This window comes from Doryrhamphus excisus, chromosome 17, assembly GCF_030265055.1.
Source record: "Doryrhamphus excisus isolate RoL2022-K1 chromosome 17, RoL_Dexc_1.0, whole genome shotgun sequence".
Taxonomy (NCBI): domain Eukaryota; kingdom Metazoa; phylum Chordata; class Actinopteri; order Syngnathiformes; family Syngnathidae; genus Doryrhamphus; species Doryrhamphus excisus.
In genome coordinates this window covers 16,733,722-16,758,712 of record NC_080482.1, presented here as the reverse complement: position 1 = coordinate 16,758,712, position 24,991 = coordinate 16,733,722, and the positions used below count along the sequence as shown (strand labels likewise).

The 24,991-nt window shown below is 43.5% G+C and overlaps 2 protein-coding genes across 4 annotated transcripts in view; both read left to right on the top strand.

Annotated features, from left to right (window-relative positions):
- Positions 1–6,357, top strand: part of syngap1b (synaptic Ras GTPase activating protein 1b) — a 180,510-nt gene extending 174,153 nt beyond the window's left edge. Inside the window, exon 22 of one of the 3 annotated variants that reach the window (XM_058053245.1) lies at positions 653–6,357. In XM_058053245.1, the coding sequence (XP_057909228.1) occupies positions 653–691 (39 nt within the window). In that variant the 3' untranslated portion in view covers positions 692–6,357. The remainder of the gene's footprint in view (positions 1–652) is intronic. The other 2 variants (XM_058053243.1, XM_058053244.1) reach the window with 2 other exon arrangements.
- Positions 6,358–6,855: 498 nt separating this feature from the next.
- Positions 6,856–23,825, top strand: smg5 (SMG5 nonsense mediated mRNA decay factor). The gene is made up of 22 exons (XM_058052892.1): positions 6,856–7,305; positions 7,619–7,717; positions 9,911–10,034; positions 10,121–10,277; positions 10,345–10,434; positions 10,495–10,584; positions 10,655–10,733; positions 12,067–12,192; positions 14,470–14,538; positions 14,651–14,886; positions 14,957–15,094; positions 16,424–17,302; positions 17,372–17,541; positions 17,604–17,679; positions 17,746–17,921; positions 18,356–18,514; positions 18,616–18,675; positions 20,130–20,289; positions 20,372–20,462; positions 20,539–20,613; positions 22,080–22,218; positions 22,718–23,825. The coding sequence occupies exons 1-22, from the start codon at positions 7,241–7,243 to the stop codon at positions 22,799–22,801; spliced, it is 3,342 nt and encodes a 1,113-aa protein (XP_057908875.1). The 5' UTR covers positions 6,856–7,240; the 3' UTR covers positions 22,802–23,825.
- Positions 23,826–24,991: the final 1,166 nt, after the last annotated feature.

The following is a 24,991-nucleotide window of genomic DNA, read 5'->3' as shown; positions in this document are numbered from 1 at the left end:
TGGGGCCGGGGCGGCTGACTGCTACTTAGTCCACCCCCAAGGTACACCAAGGCACCTGCTCAAACTTAAAAAAAATGTTTCTCCTTTCAGATAATAGCATGCACCCATTTTTTTAGCCTAGGGTGCCTGCCCCCTTTGCGGGCCCAGTGCTGAAACGAGCCCCCAGATTTTGAGTTGGGGTGGCCGACCCCTAAAATGGTCCCACGCAACGCTACGCAAAGGCCTCTGTTGCATATCTGAAAATGATATATCTTATTAATTAATACCACTCTAATATTTTTATGTCTTACATCTAGCAGGCCCGTTTTGGGCCCAGGGCGACCGCCCCCCCCCTCCCCCAGATCACCCCCATAGTACACCCCCTTGGCATCCGTTCAGCCATTTTGTTCTCCTTTCAAATTTAGCATGTCCCCATGGTTTTTTACCCGCAACCACCCCCCCGCCCCCACTCCCCACGGCCCCGATGCCACGCCACTGTTGTGGATTTGTGTAGTTTGTGGTTGACTGTTAACATCTAGGTAACCAACACCGGCCTGCGCGAGACAGGAAACGGGTTTTTTTGCAAAGATGCATCAATCGCAGCTGATGACAACCCCTCCCCCCCTCCCCCCCTGTCTCCCTCTCCAACCTCCCCACCCCCATCCTTCTGTAGCCACTCTCGCAGCTTCATGGAGGACAGTGTGGAAGCTAACTGGCTGATGCGCCAGCGCCATTCCACGGGCTGGCACGGCCAAATGTCCCGTGCCCTCTCCCGGGACGCCATTGGCTGACAAAGGGAGAACGCGGGCCACTGGTCCCGGTCTGTGTGCGCTAAGATGGATGGTGCAGAACCTCAGCGGACCATGTGAGGAGAAACCGCTGGAGGGATACTTTTTATTTTTGACACTTGAGCACTTGAGCACCCCCAACCCCTGCCCCCGCCCCCCCGCCATCCCTCTCTGGTCGGATGTTATTATTTTAAGGGCGGCTACGCCCCTCCCACCCGGGCAGAATGACGGGACATTTGTGCATGCAGAGCGACTATGCAGGACAGTTGAAAGCGTCGCGGGGGGAGAGAGAGTGGAGGTGCATTGTGGGTATTGTATTTCCAAGGTGCTTGACCTCTCTCCTACTTTCTTTCCAAGCATTTATTCTCTCTCTCTTTCTCTGGTAGTCTTTTTAAACGGCCCTTCTTCATTCACAGACTATTTCTGTCCCCGCGCTTGATTTCACTTACTTGACGTCTTCTCGGACACTTTTAACGACTCTGAAAAGACTTTTCAAGAAAACGAAATATGCACAGCCGAGTGAGGACAAGGACAAACTCTGCAAACTGCTTATTTTATATTTCTTATTCTCACAGTAATAGCAACACTAAAGGACTCCTCATCACTAATCTTCCAGAGATTCTTTATTGACGTGAAGATGAGCTCTATCCCGCAAGGGAGATGCGAAGTCATTTCTTTTATATCTTTTTCTTACCGAGACAATCTTGCCCTATAAGAAAAAGGTGTGTGTGCCACCGCCCCCACCACCCCCCACAACGATCCCGTTCGACAGTCCCTAACCCCCGAATTTGCACATGACCCCGCTCGTCATCCATTCGCTCGCCATGGAGCTCTCTGTTTACAAGCAAGAGGATGTTTGCTGTTTTTTACATCACTTGAAACAACTTTGGGTGTTGTCGTTTTTTGGGAGCGGGGAAGTCATTCCCATGATTCCCGCCTCCCTCTGGAGCTCAGAGAGAGATACCTTAGAGGTCCCACTGAGCCGAATGAATGTGTTTGTACATACTTGTGTGTGTGTGTGTGTACTGGCTTTGTGTACAGTATATGTACATATATATAACAATGCTATGTCTATGTGTATATACAGTTTGTTTGTATACATGCAGAGTGTACAGTTATTTTTTTCCCCTCTAATGTTTCTCTCTCTTTCTACGAATAGGCGTTACCAATAAGGAGGCCGGGAGAGATTTTTAAATCCGACGCGACGTTTAATTCCCATCATCTGACGTTTGCGCTCACACTTTTATAAAAGACGGGAAGCGGTGATTGTAAATATATATAGCCATGATTTTCTTTGTCCATTGGCATTGCTTGTCTGAGTTTCACTTTATTGGTTCTTCTGGTTGTCATTCAGAGTTCTATATTTATTCTGACAACCCTTATATATTATATTTATGATTTATTTTGGGCTTTTTTTTCCCAATTGATGCCTCTCATGGAGCAAAAATCCTTCCATGCCAATAAGCAGGCATTGCTGTTTTTTCCCATATATACTAAGTGTGCCTGTCTCTTATCTTATATTTACTTATTTAATTCCCCCTCTACTCCCCCCCCACCCCCCCTAAACCCCGCCCCCTCGCCTCACACACACACTTTTGACAAGCCATATAGTTCCCCCCTTTTTCTCTCTTGTTGTTTTTGAACAGAACACTTTTGGGGATGTGTTTGTGTATATTATTGGAAGAGTGTCGTGTTATGAATGTGGATTGTTGATGATTTCATTATTGCCTATTGTAATAACGAGTATTGCCACTTTGGGGTGCGTTGATTGGTCGGCGCGGTTGATGACAAACAACAACGTCCTTCCTTCTCATTTATTTATTTTTCTTTGTTGGTTTATCTTTTTGAAATACACCGGAATTTATATTTTTCGGGTGGGTGAATCTGGAGATAGAAATACGTAAATAAATTAATAAATTATTAAATTCTTAACCGAGTGTGGGATTGTGTCCTCTTCTTTTTTGTGTGTTTTTTTTTTTTTTTTTTTTTGCATCAGAATTTTTTCTTAACTATATGAAACAGGATCAATTTTAAGCTGGCTTGTGATGAAACTATAAATTTGTGTCCAGTCTAGCAAAAATAACTTGTATATTAATCATATATTAATAACATATATAAATAAATTAAAAACGCCTTATCACTTATAAATAGTAAGGGAGAAAGAGAGAAATATGTGATGAACATAAAACAGGAAATAGAACTTGATAATACAACAATGTAGGCTGCACGGCGGGCAAGTGGTTAGCACGCAGGACTCACAGCTAGAAGACCCGAGTTCAATTCCACCCTCGGCCATGTTCTGTGTGGCGTCTGCATGTTTTCCCAATCGGCAATCACAGGGCACATATAGACAAACAACCATTCACACTCACATCCAACAAAATCATCTCAAATAAAATAATAATAATAAAAATCCAATTAATTGGCTCCAGATCCTCCAAAATATGAACATTTTCCGAACATTTTGTAGAGCAGGGGTCTCAAACTCGATTTTCCTGGGGGCCACTGGAGCTAGGGTCTGGGTGAGACTGGGCCGCATCAGGTTTTCCAAAAAAATAAAAAACAACGCATTTATTAAAAATAGAAAAATGAATAAACTTTGCTTTGGTTCCGATTTTCTACAAGAAAAGCTCTGATAAAACATTCCACTGTTCTCAAATATCTTAATTTTTATTTTTCTACACAAAATAAGATGAAAAATAAATAAACAAATCAAGAATAAAGAAAATCAATCAATCAGTAATAAATAAATATAATAATAATAATAATAAAAAGTTAAGAAAGCACATATAGTTGGTGGGTAGACAAATGATTTTTTTCATATTAAAATGAACAAAGCATTATTAGAGCCCTGTAGACATGACAAAACACGACTATAGTCACATTTATACTCTTTTTATTTACAACATATTGCGCAACTGCAGGGTCTTGAGACACATGCTAACTCGCAAACTAGAGAGCTAGCCACCTAAACGGTAGCCTTCAAGTTATTTCCTTTCAACTTAAATAGCCCAAAACTTACCACTTCCACACGGATAGGGAGGATAACTATTAACAGTTATTTAACCTTTAACATGAACATGAATAAAACGTAATCATTTTTTCTGGGTACATGATACCATACAGCATCCATATCAAACTATTAAACTTTCATATCAAGGCGGGGGCCTCAAACTAGTGTCCTGCGGGCCACAATTGGCCCACGGGCCGCGTGTTTGAGACCCCTGTTGTAGAGAATAATAATCATATTTGTACATGTAGAGAACAAGGTGACATAAATGACAACTTGATGGATTATCAACTTTGTTTACCTCCATGGAGGGTTATTTAGCTTAACAAAAAATGCACAAACAGTGAGTATGTGGGGTTTTTTTTAGCACTGAGTTTAGTGCAAAATTAGCGAAAAGAGAATCTTTTTTTTTTGTGAATGTGTCTGACCTGAGCAGATGACCTGCCCTTCATGTCTCAGTTGAAAGCCCAAGGTGGGCCACACAGGTGCTGTCACCATTTGGACTAATTAGATGTCTGATGAGCTTCATGCCGGCTGCAACCACAGAGTCTGCTGCTAGTTTGTGGAGGTCACCGTGACTCTGAAGAAGAATCGAAAGGTGACGCACACGCCACTCAAGCAAAGCAAATGAATCCAGACGTGCTTTCTATTTGGTGACAAGAAGTCTTTTATGACTTGTTTCCTAACTTTTCTATCCCTGGGACCACCTTGTGCAGTGAAATGTGTTATCCCGTTTGGATGGAATGTTTTTTTCCCTCCAGATGGTGGCCCAAATGTGCTCCATCTGTAAAATCTTCCTGATTTTTTTTAAATTCCACAGCAGGTTGGATGACAAGATGCAACATTCATGGATCAGATACGTCATGTTGAATTCACATCCACTTGGAAAACAACGTTTTCCATGTTTATGCGTATTTTATGTCATGGGAATAATCATAATAATTGTTTCTTCAGTTAACCCTCCTCTTGTGTTCGGGTCGGCACCCAATCACATGACATTTGTTCATTGCATCAAGGCTTTTTGACTTTGTCAGGAATCTCTATTTCATCCATCCATCCATTTTCCTTCGCTTATCCGGGTCTGGGTCGCAGGGGCAGCAGTCTTAGTAGGGAAGCCCAGACTTCCTGGTCCCCGGCCACCTCCTCCAGCTCCACCGGAAGGACACCAAGGCGTTCCCATGCCCACACCAAAAGTATTAAAAGCAACATTTTCATGGATGAGGAAGCCTAAGAAGGTAACCAAGACATGAGAAGCTAATTTGATGGTAACTTATTATTTTTAGTGTATTTTATAGCTGATTTAATACATGGGTCAAAACCCACCCGTTAACATAAGAGATGATAGCAGAAAGCTAACACAAAAGGAAGGTTAATTTGTTGATATTACAGCTAAAGGTATTTGTTTTTACACATATTATAATGACAAAATAGCTCGTAATAGTGTCATTTAAGAGCGTATATCCAACCATTTCCATGTTTTTTCTTGAAAATAAATGATATCAACCTAAATGAAGTTGTTCCCCCCACTTCACTCAAAACTCTAATCAAATAGTCTCATTTGTTAGTGCTACGTTTGTGCTGTTTTGAGTTATTACAGTTTAGCAACCAAAGGTTGACTTATGTACTTATGTCTGTTTTGTGGTTGACTATAGCTTATTAGTCCAAAAATACTCAAAGACAAGTTTTATATACAATATTGTGGTTACTATTACTATCAGTAATATTATAAAACATGACGTTAGATTACATTTAGTTTCACACAGCCAAGCTGACATGCCACGGTTGAGGTCTCCTCTAATTCTGTGTGGAAGTGGTAAGTTTTTTACTTCTTCCTCGTTCCGTTAGAAACACTTTCTTAAGTTTAGTGCAGCCCAACTCAAATAGTTAATAACTGAAAAACAAAAGCAGCACAAACGTTCATTTTAACTGCACAAAACAGCACAAACGTAGCAGTTTTGAGTGAGGTGGGGGGTCAACATCACTCAGGTCCGAAACTATCACTAGCTATGCCATTGTTCCGCAAAAAAAAACAGTGATGTCAGGCATTCCATGTTGCCGTGTTCATTGTATTCCACTTGTAGTGGTAACAACCGTTAAAATTAACAAGAAATTAAAGAAACAAGACTGCTCTAATAATTTAAAAACGACATAATGTATTATTATGCTGGTAGGTTTTAGTGATGTACAACTCAATCAGTCCCCAGGTTATGTTCCAAGACCCCTCCAGCCAAAACATAAAAAAAAAAAAAATACAAGTACTGTAATAGGCGCACCCATAAATATGCCTTAAAATGCCTATTTTTGATACCAGGAATGTCCCAAGTGCAGCACATTCTTAAAAATATAATTTAACAAGAAAAGTTATTTATTCATAAGTGGAATATTTGTGTAGTTAGATCATAGAAAACCTGTTAATGACCTTCTAGAGCTAGTTTTTATCATTATTAGAGCACTCTACACATGAAATAACACCTCTGTAGTCACCTCTGCACTTGTATTATCACTATAGTCGACATAACAAGAGAAAATAAGATACATAAAACATAATATAGACACACATTAGTAGCATTGGGAGAGTACTTCCTGCGGTGTCTAATGTCTCATCACTGTAACATTTCTGACACCAAGTAACCAGTGCAGAATACTACATATCATCACATCTTTGAATGTGCTTTCTGAATGCCTTAAGTTTGCATTTTTATGCTTAAGAATGCTTCATTTTGGCCAAGGATACATACAATTTGCTTAAATTTGCATATTTATGGACTCATAATAGGCTGTAGTCTACCATGAAACAGGAATTATTATTAATTGACATATTTTGAAAAACCATGATAGAGTGAAGCCACAAAATTTGAAGCGCAATAGATTTGCAAATCAATAGAATTTATAATGATGGTTGAATGAGTGCAACTGTAACTAAATAATGCAGATCTAAAAACAAATAACGCTACGGAAAAGATTTGTTGGTATTCACACAGCCAAATATAAATAAATATACTTAAATACTACCTCCGACGTGAAATGAATCTATCACTAATAGAAAACCGGGGATTCACTGCCCACCTGGCAACCTCACACGTGTTCTCTGAATTCTCGCGATAATCGAGCGGTCAACTGTCTGTAAGGAAGAATGGCCGCCCTGGTCGCAATGGCTACACTGGAGCGCAATACCAGAGGCGAACCAGGGTGCTTCAGCTGACCGGGAAGAACGCGCATTACCGGGCACTGATCTCACCCGGTGTTCGGAACGGATGGGCAGAGGGGGGGCTCGCCAAAGTTCACACGAAACGAAAGAGACTCGGCGGGACCGGGGGTGGCGAGCTAACGCTACCACGGAGGCTAGTGCTAGCTGGCTAACAACACGGTTGTCACTGCCGGGCGGAGGGTGGGGGAGCGAACCCAGAGGATCCGTGACAAGCGGGTGACGACCGGGTGACACTTACCGGGACAAGTCGGTAACATGAGTGGACCGGGACAGGACAGCGAACCGGAGGCGAAAGTGCTTCTCATCAAGCGGCTTTACAGGTAAGAATGAGGCCGGTTTTGTGTCCTGCTGACAGAGGTGCTTATTGGACGTCATTGTGCAACTTTGGCGTGTTTTGATCCAAATTAAGGGAGGTCATTTAGTAGCTTTTATAACACGTCAAGTAGTCGTGCAACAGAGGAACGCCTGCTGTTAAAACTAGCTCCTGTCAAGTGTTAGCATCCGGACTTAGCTGCTCCCGTGTCTGAAAGCAGTGGAACAGAAAGGAATTTGAGCTCTGTGTGTTTTTCTGTTTTGTTTTGTCTTTGGTGTTTTGACATCTGCTCATCTGCTACAACATGTCTACTTCTCCAGAGCGGTGGTCGAGTCTGTGCACAAACTTGACGTCATCATCGGTAGCAAGGCGTCCTTCAGGGAGGTCTTCAAGCCGGAGAACATCAGCCTCCGCAACAAGTAGGTGTCGCTGTCATTGGATTTACATATGCGGTGTATGTAGACCAGTCATCCCTACCTGGAATGATCATCTCATTCATTCGTGACTTTGAATACACGTTTGGTCCAAGCCAGTGTTTTTCAACCTTTTTTGAGCCACGGCACGTTTTTTATATTGTAAAAATCTTGTGGCACACCACTAACCAAAAATGTTCCAAAATGTCACCACGACCTCACACGTGCATCAGTAAGTCTATGGGAGGAACAAGGTAGGTGTTGCCACACGGACCAATATTACATTATATTATATTACATATAATATTACATTGCTCTGCCAGTCTTTACCCCACAGACACTCCACAGTAGCCACGTTTTTACATCACCACTTTTTCTCTTTCCCAATGACCTTTTGGGAAACAATGGTATCCATGGAAAGGAATATTCCAATATTCCAATCACATGCGCCGTGAAAATCAAACAGAATAGTCAATAGGGCATGCCCAGTAAAACGTAAACATCAACATCACGTGATTGCGGCTTCCCCGCGTTTTTCTTTCACTTGTTGGAATAACTCCGTATTGCCAGTTTTTCGTCTGTCCAGTCTTGAAATTTAGTTTGAATCAAAAACAAACTTTGCTTAGCAGTCCAATTTCCGATCGCTCGCCTCCATTTTTAAAAGTGAAGAACGTCTGGATCTGCGTGTTACGTCATATCTGAGCACGCGCTGAAAGAACGCACCCGGGATCAATTTAAACAGGAAAAGATCAAATTCAATCTTGCTAATATTTTATAATTAAACTCAGGACATGTTTTATATAGATATATATTTTCTTTTTTAATAAAACTGGACTTGTGAATAAAGTATAGAAGGGTTTAGATTCTGTTTCACAGATGGCGGTAATGCACACGAAAGCTGCTTGCCAACCGCCAATAAGAAGAAAAACACCAGGAAGAAGAAGGCACCCTGACGACTTTCCGTTTGAGCGGGTACAAGATACCTCAATCGGATTGGTTAAAGGAATATTCCATCCCCGTTCAATTCTTTCCGTTTGAGCAAATAAACCAAATGCAATTGGAATATTTGGGTCCATGTATACTATTGACATCATATTTGTAAATAATGATTAATAAATGTTAATTATAAAAAGTGATATTGGATAGTTCCTCACGGCACACCTGATGGTTTCTCAAGGTACACGAGTGTGCCGCGGCACAGTGGTTGAAAATCACGAAATGTGATAGTTATCATGTGTGTAACTGGCGAGGAGCGATCACATCACAGGGTGAGTGTGATCGGATCCCTCTGCTGCATAATTGAATGTGAGCGAGGCGATACGTTCGCTTGTTAGTTGTTTGTTGGATATATCGCCTTCTCTTCTCAGGAAATATTTAGCACAGTAAGCGCTATCCAAATAATGGCCAAGAAACAGTCCAAGGACACAGAGAGAGGGGCGATTCAAAGCTCATGTAATTATTGTTAAATATAAGTAGTGGCTGGGATTACGCAGTATACTGGGGAAAAGGAAGTTGACAATGATGCTGTCATTGTCTCCTCTTATCTTATGTCCCATGACGTGATTGATTAAAAAAAATGGTCAATTGTTTCAATTTATGTATGCTGGCTTCATTAGGAACACCTAAAACTCAATATAAGTATATATATATATATAATCTCAATCACTCTTGCACCTACTACTTATTTCTCAACTCTTAGGAGTATTTGAAGTGTTGCATAATTGTCTTTACTCTCATTCATTTATTTTCTACCGCTTATCACAAGGGTCGCGGGGGGTGCTGGAGCCTATCCCAGCTGTCTTCGGGCGAAAGGCGCCAGCCAATCAAAAAAGGCACATATAGACAAACAACCATTCACACTCACATTCATACCTATGGACAATTTGGAGTCACCAATTAACCTAGCATGTTTTTGGAATGTGGGAGGAAACCGGAGTACCCGGAGAAAACCCACGCAAACTCCACACAGAGATGGCCGAGGGTGGGTCTCCGAGCTGTGAGGTCTGCGCGCTAACCACTCGCCCGCCGCGCAGCCCGTCTTGACTCTCCCAACGAACAAAACGAATGTCCACTATTAACTAACCATCACCAATTATTATATATTTCTTATATGTTATATGTTATTATATATTTCTTATATGTTACTGGGCCACACCGGGATCACACTGACGGAATTCTTGCTCTTTTTCTTCTTATCAGGCTGAGGGAGCTCTGTGTGAAACTGATGTTCCTGCACCCTGTGGACTACGGCCGCAAGGCCGAGGAGCTGCTGTGGAGGAAGGTCTACTATGAGGTCATCCAGGTCATCAAGACCAACAAGAAGGTAACTGCTGATGCTGACGGAGCTTGTTGTTTGTCTTTGTGTCCTTTTTGACGTGGTATTTGTGACTCTCTTGTGTTGCGTCGTAGCACATCCACAGCCGCAGCGTCCTGGAGTGCGCCTACAGGACCCATCTGATTGCCGGGGTGGGCTTCTACCAGCACCTGCTGCTGTACATACAGTCCCACTACCAGCTGGAGCTGCAGAACTGCATCGACTGGACCCACGTCACTGACCCGCTCATCGGTCAGTTAACACATGAGCGGAAGCTCAGATATTTGCACACATTGTGACATGCCACATATAACCGCAGGCCGAAAGAAGGCGGTGTCGGCCTCCCCCAAGGAGATGGAGTGGGCGCAGATGGCCTGTCATCGCTGCCTCGTCTACCTCGGAGATCTCGGTAGGTACCAAATCGCCAAATTAGTCATCAGGCACCTAATGTGCCGGCGTTCCTTTGCAGCTCGCTACCAGAACGAGCTCGCCGGGGTGGAGGCGGAGCATCTGGCAGAGAGGTTCTACCATCAGGCGCTGTCCGTCATGCCGCACGTAGGTGAGTGACTAGCCCACGCCAGTGACTCTGTATTTTATTTTCACAGAGAATTAAGCCCTCTCCTCTGCAGGGATGCCTTTTAACCAGCTGGGCACTCTGGCGGGAAGCAAATTCTACAATGTAGAAGCAACTTATTACTATCTACGCTGGTGAGTAACGCATAGCAATGTCGCGTGTCTCTTTTCTGTAAAGCTCCCATAAGCTAATTCTACAGTAGTGGTTTGGAAGTGTGTTAACCTTGATGCTGTTGAAAAGTGCGTCTAATAAGAACATGCTGTTCCGTGTGTCTGTAGCTTTAATGCTAATGAGCTTGTTTGTCCACATCAGAGTGTGCATCTCTGAGATGTGCTATTGTCCACTTTTGACATATACACTCTTAACTGACACTTGTCCAATATAGTAGATGCCAACAACTAACATCAAGGCTGGGATCACACTGAAGCCGTTGTGGCTCCACTCCGGCATGCCGGAAAGGACCTCTCATGCTATGGATGTCATCCAAATCATCACTGCAACTACAGTAAACCTCGGATATATCGGACTCGGATATATCGGAAATTCGCTCACAACGGACAGATAAAAAAGAACCAATTTTTCTGTAATGCATTTCCAATAAAAATTCATTGCATATATCGGATTTTTTATAACGGATTTCGCCTATTTCGGACAAAATCTCCAGTCCCGTTCCAATGCATTTCCATGAAATTTCCCTCGCATATATCGGATGGCTGCATCGTGGCGCTCCGATTCGCAGAATCGTGACAGGCCGCTATACGACGTCATTTGCAGCGTTGCCTGCGCGTCCAGGTACATTGGAAACATAGTCAAGGAAGTGCCTTTTTATAACGGATAAAATCCCATTTACGCATATTCCGGATATAAATCCGATATATGCGTAAAACGGACATTTTCCGGTATACGCATATAACGGATTTCGCTTATATCGGACAAAACCAGTGGGAACAATTGAATCCGATATATCCGAGGTTTACTGTATTATCAATTACGGCCGCCGCAACTGTACTGCAAGGAGCTAGTGGGAGCCTACAACACAGATTTCAATCTTACGGAATTCTTCCAGCGGCCGCAAAGGAGCCTCAATGCATTCAGTGTGATCCCGGGGTAAACACAAACGTTAGCAATACTAGAGTTACTAGATACTGTATGTTAGCCCAAGTGCTAACATTACACTCATATATTTTAACAGCAGCAATGTGCTAGGTTAGCATATACACTGAAGAAAAATAAGTGATCAAACTTACTGCTCCCGTGTCTGTTGGGAGAGCCACAAGCTGCATTTTAAGATGTGTAGCGAAGCCTGTATGCACATTCCGGATTCATCTAGCTAGCTTGGGGTGGAGTATCATGAACAGGCTGTAGGGAAACATATTCCTGTTAAACACCATTTAAAAGTCACTTTTTCATGATAGGGCACCTTTTTAGTGGCACATTTTGACAGAAGTGTCACCCTCTGCTGTCTAGTATCCAATCGGAGACCCCCTTCGAAGGTGCCTATGGCAACCTGAAGCGCCTCTTTGACAAAGCGGCCAAGATGTACCACCAAGTGAAGAAGCAGGAAATGAAGAAGCTGTCGCCATCCCGACAGAGGTGAGGATGCTGCTCGGAAAAAACGTAGCAGATGTTTGGAGGGATTTATTATATTTCAGTTTTATTATTCACATAGGGCTGTGGATTAATCCATCATCAATATTAATCTCATTAAAAACGTTAACACAGTTATACACTTGGGTAGCATTGCAGTCAGTTTGTCCAAGTAGTGTCGTGCTTGTGCAACTGGATAATTGCATAATCAAACCACTCAATATGGAAGACTAAACAAGCGCATTGGCCCCCTCAATGCGAAACTCCCTGATGGAATAGTCGACTGCCATAGTATGACTTGATTTTTCTTTCCTCTGAAGCAAATCCAGCTTTAAGAGAAAACTGCATCTGTTTGGAATTTTGTCATCTACAATCCTTATTGAAACATGAACACACATCTTTCTCTTTTCTGTGCATTCTAAAGAGAGAAAAACAGCAACAATGAGGGCGCTATTTTGACGGTCTTTAAAAAAAAAAAAAAAAAAACTCCCAAAAATGTTCAATTTTCATAACGTGACCTGCATATTAACCAAGCTACGGCTACATTATTAACACTGTTAGGCTGAAGAACTACATGACTGGCGTAGTGACACCTCACCACACCACGGCGGCTAGCTACACGCATGGACAAAATTGTTGGTACCCCTCAGTTAAAGAAAGAAAATCCCACAATTCTCACTGAAATCACTTGAAACTTACAAAAGTAACGATTAACGATCAAAATCAGCCATCACTTTTGAATTGTTGATTAACATAATTAATAAAAAAAAAAAAAAAGAAACAGGCCTGGACAAAAATGATGGTACCCATAACTTAATATTTTGTTGCACAACCTTTTGAGGAGATCACTGCAATTAAACGATTTCTGTAAGTGTCAATGAGCCTTCTGCACCTGTCAGCAGGTATTTTGGCCCACTCCGAAGGAGCAAACTGCTCCAGTTGTCTCAAGTTAGACGGGTGTCTTCTCCAGATGGCATGTTTCAGCTCCTTCCACAGATGTTCAATGGGATTCAGATCTGGGCTCATAAAAGGGACACTCCAGAATAGCCCAACGCTTTTCTCTTAGCCATTCTTGGGTGCGTTTGGCTGTGTTTTGGATCGTTATCCTGTTTTCCATGACCCGCGACCGACACCAAGCTTTCTGACACTAGGCAGCACATTTCTCTCCAGGATGCCTTGATAGTCTTGAGATTTCACTGTACCTTGCTTTGATTAGCTAACAGTGGTGTCCTCCTCGGTCGTCTCCCATGAAGTCCACTTTGACTCAAACAACGACCAATGGTGCAATCTGTTATTGTTATTGGTGGTGGTTTAATAGCTGGCCTTATAGGCGGTCTCACATAGGTGTGTCCCATTACGAGCATTAATTACCTCTTTTTATCCATTTTTGTATCTTTTTAGAACGCACAGACAGGAAAAAGATGCGTTCACGTCTTCCATAACGATTGGGGATGATGACCAAAATTCCAAAAAAGTGCAGTTTTCTTTTGAAGTGAAGCAATTAGTCAGCGATTCCACTAGGGATTCTGCCCACGTTCTTTCTTGAGTCTCTTTGCTCATGCAAAATGAAACACAATGAATATAGATTAATGAATTATATTTAATCACGATTCATGTAAATTAATTCACAGCGATTCATGCAATTATTCATTCATTTTCTATGTCACTTAACCTTCATTTGGGATGTGGGGGTATGCTGGAGCCTACCCCAGATGACTTTGGGTGAGAGGTGGGGGTACACCCAGGTCTGGTGACCAGCCAATCGCAGGGCACCTTGAATAATTAGATTTTAAAATCTTCTAAATATGTTTTTTTTTTTTTTATTATTCAAGCCCTCTTCACATTAATTATTATATTATATAGAAAATATATATTATTACATTATAGCCTCACATTCCAGAAGCTTCCGGGGGGAAAAAAGTCATATTTTAGGCTTTAGGTTTTATTGTTGTTTCAGCAATACTATAATGATTTTGCATTGATGTTATTTTTGTAGTCCTTTACAAATACAAGCAGAAAAAAAGAAGACAGCATCTGTTGTGTTAAGTAATGAATGTGACCTCCCATTACACTTGAGAAAAGGCAGGGAGCTGCCTCCCTTAAAAGTAAATGGTATGGAACCCTACTTAATGTTATTGTTCACATCTGTATCTGTCCTATTTACTTTACTACGTTAAAATAACTGTCTGTAAAGTTTAAAAAAGGTTAAAGAAGAGGTAATTAAAGCAACAGTAAACAAAAGCGTCTGGTTTCCATGATCTCGTCTTCCCTGTTTTCCTGCAGGTCCAGAGACATCAAGCGCGTCCTGGTGAGCTTCATGTACCTGCAGAGTCTACTGCAGCCCAAGAACAGGTGAACTGCACTGTGGGCGCGGAGGGAAGGAGTGTCTACGTCACAAGATGTAGTCCAAACAAGCAGAAGCTGTTAACGTTTTCCATGGTCGTACGTCTTCTCATTTCTCAAGCTTGATGGAGGCAGAGCTGACCTCGCTGTGCCAGTCTGTGCTGGAGGACTTCAACCTGGTGCTCTTCTACCTGCCGCCGCCGCTGGCGCACACCCACTGTGGCGCCCACCACTCCCTCAGCGAGGAGGATGAGGAGCAGCAGCACACCGACGGCTCCTGCACCGTGCTGCCCGACACACTGGTTTTCAAGATGGTGGTCACATGCTTGATGGTGGTGCACAGCCTGAAGAGAGGAGGTGGGACAAACTGGACAGACATAATGTTTTAGATGTGAACGTCAATGAGTGTATTTTGTTTGTGCATAAGGATCAAAGCAGTATAGCGCATCCATCGCTTTTACGCTGGCCCTGTTCTCCCATCTGATCAACCATGTGAACATCAGACTGCAAGCTGAACTGGAGGAAGGGGAGAGCCAGGTGCCACCACTGAACACAGACGCTGCTGGTGAGATGCTGGTACCATGTCGAAACAAGTGCACGTGTTGATGCGTGCATTGTTGCTGCAGCTCAAAGTGGGTGTAACCTTTGTAGCGGCGCATACCTGACTAATGATCTTAACAAACATGCTCTCGTGCTCCAGTCAAACGTGTTCATCTGATGGCATACTCAACAGTACAATGATCACACCCTGTCTGGGCCCACTTAACACCAAAAACACAGTACGTTTGCCAAGTGGAAGTGCATGTATATTCTTAATAATAACCAACATAATAGAAAAAAAAATTCAAATCCTCTGCTCCTGTTGCATCATCTGGAACAAGCATGCTGCTGTGTGTGAGACTTCCTGTCTTTGTGGAAAATCCTGATCGGAAAATCAATAATGTGATTGGCCAGCCAATCACAGGGCACATATAGACAAACAACCATTCACACTCACATTCATACCTATGGACAATTTGGAGTGGCTAATTAACCTAGCATGTTTTTGGAATGTGGGAGGAAACCGGAGTACCCGTAGAACATGCAAACTCCACACAGAGATGGCCGAGGCAGGAATTGAACCCTGGTCTCCTAGCTGTGACGTCTGCGTGCTAACCACTAGACCGCCGTGCCGCCCTCAGTAACAATCAATAATCTACAATTTTAACAAAATAATAATGACATGAATAGAAATAAAGAAGACTCATTCAAAGACGTGATGACATGTACCATAGTATTCTACACTGGTCACTAGGGGTAATGTTGGACGAGACACACAAGCACCAGACTTAATCGCAGATTTTGTTGCAGGTTCGAAAGATCTTACGATAGGCACAATAATCCCTAACATGGGCTACTGTTGCGGCTGCAACCCACGCCAAGCTGAAGCGTAGGTGCAAATCCCAGATGTCACTTCCTCTCCACGCCACCAGAACTTATTTATTCCTTAGGTTTTCACTTTTCTTCTTATGTCTACTATATTGGTTAATAGGAGTGTAAAGGTTACTGCAGTGGTGTTATTCCATGTCTTGATAATGATAATGTTGGAAATAGGTTTTCTGTGTTATGATAATTTAATCGGCACAAATGTTCAGGGAAGCACAGTACAAATGGTCTAGTATGAGGATACCCTCACTCTCCCGTCATCCCTTTCCAATCCTGTAGATAGAAAGCTTCTTCTTCTTTTTTTTTTTTTTTACCCCACTGCTGTGTTTGGTGTGCCACTGCGCTACTTGCCCCCAATTTGGGCCATGACTGCCAAAACAACTTCTAAAATATGGCCTTAAAATACAGTTCCATAAGCCAAGCCGCTATGCTATTTTTACTGACAAAATCTTTTCTTCTTCTCCTTTAGATGACTTTGAGACGAGGGATGCTCTGCCTACAGACGGTCCTGAGGAGAGGCCTCTGCAGAACGGATCCCTGGAGCGAGAGGATGAAGAGGAGAAAAATGAAGTCGGCCCCAAGAAGAAAAGTGGTGTGGAAGTCGAGGAAAAACAGAAGCAGAAAAAGAAGTACACCCGCCTCTCTCGACTCCGCCGACGGCGCTGCACCCGCAAGGACCGGCGAGAAGACGAGGATGAGAGCGACCTGAGCGAAGGCTTTGAGAGCGAAGACGAGGAAGAAGACGAGGAGGAGGAGACGCTGGCAACGAGAGATCGAAGCGCTGCTTCAGCTGGGTGCCCGTCGCCCGGAGTGCCGCCCGATCAGTCCACTCTCGGTAAAGAACTGAAGAACAACCCACTGGGCGGAGAAGGTTGCTGGGGGAGCGGCTCTGAGGAAGAGGAGGAAGGCGGGACGGCTTTTGACGTGGAGACGGACTCCGACATGAACAGCCAGGAATCGCGCTCAGACCTGGAGGACATGGACGACGCAGAGAACTGCGACAACTGCGCAGCGGAACGCAAAGATGAAGAAGAGGATGAAGAACATCCCAAGGAGGAGGGCGGCAACGGGGGCGGGGACACGCCGCCCACCGCTAACGGGCCCCTGGCGGCAAACGAGGCCAGCATCAGCAGCAACCTCCAGGCAATGTCCTCTCAGCTTTTTCAGGCAAAGCGCTGCTTCCGCCTGGCTCCGACTTTCAGCAACATGCTGCTCAAGCCTCAAGCTGCTTCCAGTGGGCCCACCCCCACTGACGACTCCACGCCACCTTCCCAGGAGACCCCAATCACCACCAGCGACTCGCCCTGCGACGTGAACCAGACCACACCCAATGGGACCAATGAAAATGGTAATGTTCCTTTTGTTGTGTAATTCATTGATAAAGAATCCAGAAATGAACGTGAACTTCCTCCCTCAGACCTGGACTCGGATTCAGAGGGCAGCCAGCACAGCGCTCATTTTGTGCACAGTGAGAAGACGCTGCTGGAGAAGCTGGAGATCCTGACCAATCAGGGCTTAATCCAGGTGGTGAAGGTCTTCATCGACTGGCTCAGAACAAACACGGACATCATCCTCATGTGTGCACAGGTGAGGGCACGCCTCCAGACGTTCGTTTCAGGAATGAAACTTCAACTTTTCTCTCTCTGCAGAGTTCTCAGAGCCTCTGGAACCGCCTGTCTGTGCTCCTCAATCTTCTACCCGATGGCAGCAGGATGCTGGAGGCCGGTGAGTTAATGATGTTAATGTTAGCTTACGTGCTTTTTACGTACCTTGCCGACATGTGCCTTGTAGAGGTCGACCTCAACCCGGAGGTGACGGAACTGCTCAACGAGTGCGAGCGGCCCGCTCTGGTCCAGACTCTGCTACTGCCCGAGGACGTGGCCCTGCGACACTTACCTGCTCTCGCCGTCGCTCACCGCCGCCTGGACTTTGCTCCCCACAGCGTCTCCCTCGGTCCGCTTCAGGAGGTACACACATTCTAACACACAATTTATTACCATTTTATATATTTTTTATTACCATTTTATTACCATTACCTCCAAATATGACAATTATGACAAAGAGAAAATACACATTCCACTTAAACAGCTGATTATAATCAATCAATATTGGAGATTTTAGATGCAGGCCGAAATAATCTGGCTTATTTTTTTCTCATATACAAGTATTAATAGACCATCCCGCTGCATAAATTTTTTTTTAATCAATTTCAAAATAAAAGCACAAGATTAAGTGTATTTAGTGGAATTTCTAAAAAGCTTAAAGATCAAATGGATGAGTTGCATCATGAGTTTGATGACAATGACTGTTAATAAATGCATGGCAAGTGTTACTTTGTGATACTTTTACCATACAAGCAGGCGTATTACATAAAAGTCTGCTCTCCCTTGCCTTCTTGCAGTGCATCGTGCGAGTGTGTTGCATTCGCAGTTTTGGCCATTTCCTTACCAGTCTCCAGGGCAACGTGCTGCACTTCAACCCGGAGGCGGGCATTTTCACCAGCGTCACTCAGTCGCAGCCCGACAATCTGGTGCTGCAGGCTAAGGCCCAGTTCCGAATGGTTAGCGACTTTTGACCTCCAACATCTCTCTGTCTGTGTGGAACTGTTTTGTCATCAGTGGGAATGTTACATTTAATAGTTTTGCTTTATAAACGTTACAGGCTGAAGAGGAGGCCCGTAGGAATCGACTGATGCGGGACATGGCCCAGCTTCGACTCCAGGTGTGAACATAATGTCACTCTTGTCTCCTTACATGTGGAATGTAGCTACAGTTGTGCTCAGAAGTATTCATACCCCTATCATTTTTGGAGTATTTCCCATCTATTTCTTTCTAGATTCCATTTATTCTACAACAAATGACATAAAAGGTTACAACAGGTTTTAACAAAGAAATATTTTTCTGCTTTATTTCACAAATTTGCAAAACATCTCATGTTCAAAAGTATTCATACCCTGCTTTATGATGTCACTTAATAGCCAATGACAGATTCCTGTAGTTGACTACCAGGTTCCAGCACGTTTCCACAGGGATTTTGGCCCATTAAACCTTGGAAATTCTCTCCAGGTCCTTCAGATTGGATGGTTTCCTTGCACTAACCTTCACCTTGAGTTCCCGCCACAGATTTTCGATAGGGTTGAGGTTTGGGCTTTGGCTTGGCCACTCCAAAACATTAATTTCATTGTCCTCAAACCATTTCTTGACTTTTTTGGCGGTATGTTTGGGGTCGCTATCTTGTTGGAAGAGCAAATGTGGCCCTAAACCAAGTTTTGCAGCAGAGTGCTGGATGTTCTGCTGGAGGATCTCGATGTAATGTTCCTTCTGCATGATGCCGTCCACCTTAATGAGGTTCCCCGTGCCACTCGCTGAGAAACAGCCCCACAGTTGGCACCGTGTTCTTTGGTTTGAAAGCTTCACCCTTCTTTCGCCAAACGTAAGCAACATCTCTGTGCCCAAAGAGCTCCATCTTCATCTCATCTGACCACAGAATTGATGACCAAAATGCCATGGCTTCGTTTAGGTGTTTTTTGGCAAAGTCCAGACGTGCTCTTGTGTGGTTGGGTTTGAGGAGTGGAGTCTTCTTGCGTGGTCGGCGTCCATTGAGTTTGAGTCCTGCCCTATTCAATGTCCTCTGGAGTGTCTGTCTTGAGATATTGCTTCCCTTGTCACCGAGGTCACGCAACATCTCCTTGGTGGTGATATCGGAGTTAATGGTGGCGGCCCGTACCAATTTTCTCGCCTGCCTGGCTGAGACTGTGGGCTTCCCTCCAGGTCTTCTCAGGTTCTTCACTGTGTGGAATTCTTTATACTTCTTAATTATGCTCTGGACTGTGGTTCTATGGACCTGAAAGCATTTGGATATTGCTTTGTAGCCCAAACCTCAGGTCCTCACTCAGTTCCCCTCAATTTATAGTTAACATTTACTTGGATTTGTTGAATAACATTGCAGGGACCAACAAGACACATCTTGCAAGTAAAAAAATACTTGAACAATGAAAAACAGATGACTTTATACTTCAGGAGGACAAGGGTATGGATACTTTTGAACAGGGGTGGAAATACAAATGTTATCATCAATGTCATAATGTCCATCAACCAAAGAAAAGAATCGAACATTACTGAATTTTTCCAGGGGGTATGAATACTTATGAGCACAACTGACTCATGTCCTTGCAGTTGGAGGTGTCGCAGCTCGAGGGCAGTCTCCAGCAGCCCAAGGCCCAGTCCTCCATGTCCCCTTACCTGGTGCCCGACACGGCTGCTCTGTGCCAGAATCTGAGCGTCATCCGGCATCTGGCGGGCAGCGGGTGCTTCATCATTATCATCCCAAGAACAGGTCAGCGCGCTGATTTCAATCCCATTTCCTCAAATACACATTCAGATTCCCTCGACGCTCGCTGTGTCCTGTTGTGCTGCAGTGATCGATGGACTGGACCGACTGAAGAAGGAGAATGCCGGCGCGCGTGACAGCATCCGCTTCTTGGAGTCTGAGTTCCGTAAAGGCAACAGGTGCGCACTTCCCCAAAGTATTATATCTTCTTTACTCGCCGTCGTCACTGTTACCGGAGTGTTCTTTGCCACACAGGTACATCCGCTGCCAGAAGGAGTCGGGTCGAAGTTTTGAAAGGGATAAACTGAAACGCCAGGACATCGACGCCTGGTATACATCATTACATCATATAACATAACATAAAGCACGCACTAGATCTCAATGACCGGCTATTATTAATTCACAAGTATTTATCCCATAATAGTCATAATCATACTGTTATGGCTACTGTTTTGGCCGTCCTCCAGCTGAACTCAATTCCAGATGTCTCTTCCTGTCCACTTGTCTGAACATTTATTGAAACACACGGGCTTGAGTCTTAGTTATGTCTCAGTTAATTGGCTTATTTTCTTTGATTATATCTAATTTATTGGGTAATATGAGTGTAAAGGTGACTGGTTGGGTTTTATTTCATGTCTAGAGGGCTCTAATTATGGTAAGGATTTTATTTTGAAAGTCATACCGGTTTTCTATTCTCAACTGTGAAAATGGTTTAATTTCATTTGAACATGCATCAGATTCCAATTGAGTGCATCCCATAATCAGTTCCCAGTTCCACATGTCCAAAAGGAGTAGGAAGAAGCAAAGCTTATTAAATCCTACCCCTCCATCTGGTACTTTTACAATCACTAACTCTTACATTTGTTCACTTCCTGCTTTCCATAATACAGTTTAAGGTTTTTTTTTTGTTTTTGTTTTTGTTAAGACACCTCGTACCAAAGTACAACATTTTTACCACCTTCTAAATATGCTTTTTAACTTTATTAGAGCCCTCCTAGACATGAAATAACACCCCTATAGTCACCTTTACACTCAAATTAACTAATAAAATAGACATAAGGCAGATAAGACAGGTAAGGTTTTTTGTGTTTTTTTTTATTAATGTACCTTGTACCGAAGTAGGACTTGATATGAGCATCCAATGCCATAATGTGTACCATAGTGCGTGTCAATATAGTGATATATATAGCACATCATGACTGGTTCAAGACTCTTCATCCTTGGATTTAGCAAACATCAACTGCTTGTATTGTTTCTTGAATTGGCTCATCGTTGTGCATTGTTTGATTTCCTTACTCCATCCATTCCATAGTTTGATTCCACATACTGAAATGCTATGGCTAGCATAACGTAGTCCTAGCATAGAAGTGTTTCAAATGTACTTCTTCCCTGAGATCATATTTCTCCTCTCTTGTAGAGAAGTATTGGATGACATTTTTAGCTAATTGCTTATTTTTAGCCTTATGCATTATTTTAGCTGTTTGAAGATGAACTATATCAGCAAGTTGAAGTATTTGTCATTTTAGAATTAAGGAGTTAGTATGTTCTCTGTAGGCGGCATTATGTATTAAATGTTACTGTGCGGAAATTCACTTATCGTGATAAACATGTACATGCTAACCTAGTACGATGTTTAAATGTATATGTAGCTATGCTCGTGTTTGTAATATTTGTCTCCTACTGTCCCACTCCTTAATGTTACTTTGCCGTGTGTCCTCCCATGGCATCAATTGCGTTGGACCATTGCAACGTGTAAAGTACACAACAGAGCTCATGTCTTATCATGCTTGATCTAGGCACCTGTACAAGATGGTGGACAGCTGTCGTCAGTTGACCGTGTCCCAGAGCAACGGAGACGACGACACGGCCGGCATGGTGACGCTCCTCACCGGCCATCAAGTGGACGAGCTTTGCGATCGCTCCACGGCAATGAAGGTCAGATCCATCATCACATCACCACCACAGAGTCAATCCAGCATGCAGTTTTTGTTGGTACCGAGTCGCCGGTCCCTGACTCCAGTTATGGCACCGTACTGTTTTGACGCGCCTTCTTGGCAGGGCGCGGTCCACCTGGGGTTGTCGAGCAAGGTTTATAATTTCATATGAAAACGAGCAGATTGCAATGCCAGCGCTGGAGCGAGCGGTCAGCCCACCAGCCAATGTCTAGTGAGGTCCATGCGCTCCATTTCTACAGTGAAACGGTCTTTTTCCTCATAAGCTGCTGTGGAGGCGGTCCCAGTGATCAGCAAACCACATGTTAGTTTTTTGGTGTCCTGGTCTGATCTGGTTTCACCCAACCCCTGGCTTGGGGGCTGGGCGTCTCAACCGGCAATGCGTTGCCTTTCTGTCGTAGATAAGCACATGCGTGTTGCATCCTGACTGGAAAATATTCCATTCCTAATTGTACCTTTTTTTGTTTCCTCCCCCCCGCCAGTCGGCTGTCCAGGCAGCCAGCTCGGCAGGCATGGAGCTGAAGAACATCGCCGAGTTCTACCGCCAGTGGAAGGAGATCGGCTGAGGGGCGAAAACGGGGGGCAGCTGTCGGTGCTGCGAACATCTGATCGATCACAACACTCGCTCCCTCTCTCTTTCCCTCTCTTTCTCTCTCTCTCTATCTCTCTCTCTCTCTCTCTCCCACTCTTTTGCTCTGTGTGTATCTGCGTCTCCAAAGGCAAAACAACAACTGAACATGAAGATGAACATGATCGATGGAAAGAGTTCAAGATTAGAGAGTCGGTGGAGGATTAAGAAAAAAATACGACAAGAGGAGCGTTAAAGAGCGCGAGCCCTAGTGGTCACGGTGAGGGGAGCGTTGGGGCGGGGGGAACGCCACACAAACTCGGTGGTGCTCCGGTTCAGTCCCGACCAGGCAGGCACTGGACATGTTAGCAAACTATCCATGATGTGGAGAGAGAAGCCGCACACACACTCACATGTTCACATTTAGGTGTTTTGAGCAGTGCTTTCCCGCTGTCCCTGCATGTTCTTTTTTTTTGTTTTTCTTTCTTTTTGACAAAGTCTAGCGGGGTGAGCGTGATGACAACCTTTCAGAGAGAGAAAACCAGAACCCATCCACAAACAAGCAGGCTGTGGTGCAACCACAAAGGCCTCCAGGAAGGGTTATTCCAGAGCTACATGTTTCTCCTCTTTTTTTTTTTTTTTGCAGTTTTGAACGTTTAAGACGTTTTCATTTGGATTTTTAATTTTTCTACCCAAACAACAACCCAAACTTTTCACGTTGCTGTTTTTTTTTTGTTGCGCTTAGTCTTTAAGCCTGGATGCATTATGCAGGAACGCGTAAGGGAAAGGCTGGAGCCACTTACTCATTTATCAAGGTGTCACATTTACAAGAGAAAGGGCGGCAGGGGTGGGCCGACTCCTCCTCTGTGGAATGTGGGTTATGTTCGGACCACCCCTCAAAAAAAAAAAATAATAAAACGCATCCCATATGTACATCACTGTCTCCATAGTGAGTGCCCCATCCCATCATGCACTGTGCAAAAAGAAAACATACAGCATATGTGTGCCCATGCATTGAACAATAAAAGATTCATTCAAATAATTCAATTGTCCTTTTGGTAAATTCCAGCCTGCGTAAATATTCCCAGAAAATATGACGTCTTGATCTGTTAAAAAAAAATACATAAAATGTATATTAACTGACAATTCATCCATTAATGTGACACATATTTAACGCATTAATACATTTATTTATATTTGATGCAGACGGCCCGGCGGTCTAATGGTTAGCGCGCAGACCTCACAGCTGGGAGACCAGGGTTCAATTCCACCCTCGGCCATCTCTGTGTGGAGTTTGCATGTTCTCCCCGTGCATGCATCCGGGTACTCCGGTTTCCTCCAACATTCCAAAAACATGCTAGGTTAATTGGTGACTCCAATGTGAGTGTGAATGGTTGTTTGTCTATATGTGCCCTGTGATTGGCTGGCCACCAGTCCAGGGTGTGCCCAAAGACAGCTGGGATAGGCTCCAGCACCCTCGTGAGGAAAAAGCGGTAGAAAATGAATGAATTAATGAATATTTGATGCAGTATTATTTGTGTTTTCCTAGAAGCTCAAAATATACATTTTGGCTGTCTGCTTTCATGGATTAACAAAGGTGTTTTAAACCTGGCCACAAGAGGGCGTTATGTGATAGGATATGTAGGATAACCTCAACAATATGGACGAACAAGGGGTTTGACATTATGAATGTTCATCGTTATTTATTAACTTTAAAATAGCATCATAGGGGACAAAAAGTGCTTTTTTCTTCTTCAGTTTTGACGTTTTTTTGCCATTTTTTTCGTCACTCAGCAGACCTCATTTGTTAATAGCGGTGTCTTCACATTGACCACGAGGGGGCGTTGTTTCCTTGCAATCTCGTCCAATACAGTACTTGGATTATCAATGATGTTTTCATGTACAGTGGGATACACTGTGGTCATCTACCATCGTGCATACACTTAACATGTTCCTGATTAGCATTGGTATTAGCATTTCTTATGCAGTACATGTTTTTGGACATTGTGTTTTTTAAAAAGCAACTCTTTTCATGCCAGATGTTGAAATGATTCTTAATTTTCTGTGTTTTCTTTAATAAGGAGTGAATTTAGGACAGCATTCCTAATATTTCCAATTAATGTAAATTTCTGATCAATTTTTGTGTGCGTGTTTATAATGTGTCCCTGTCATCAGCGTTTAGCTTTTA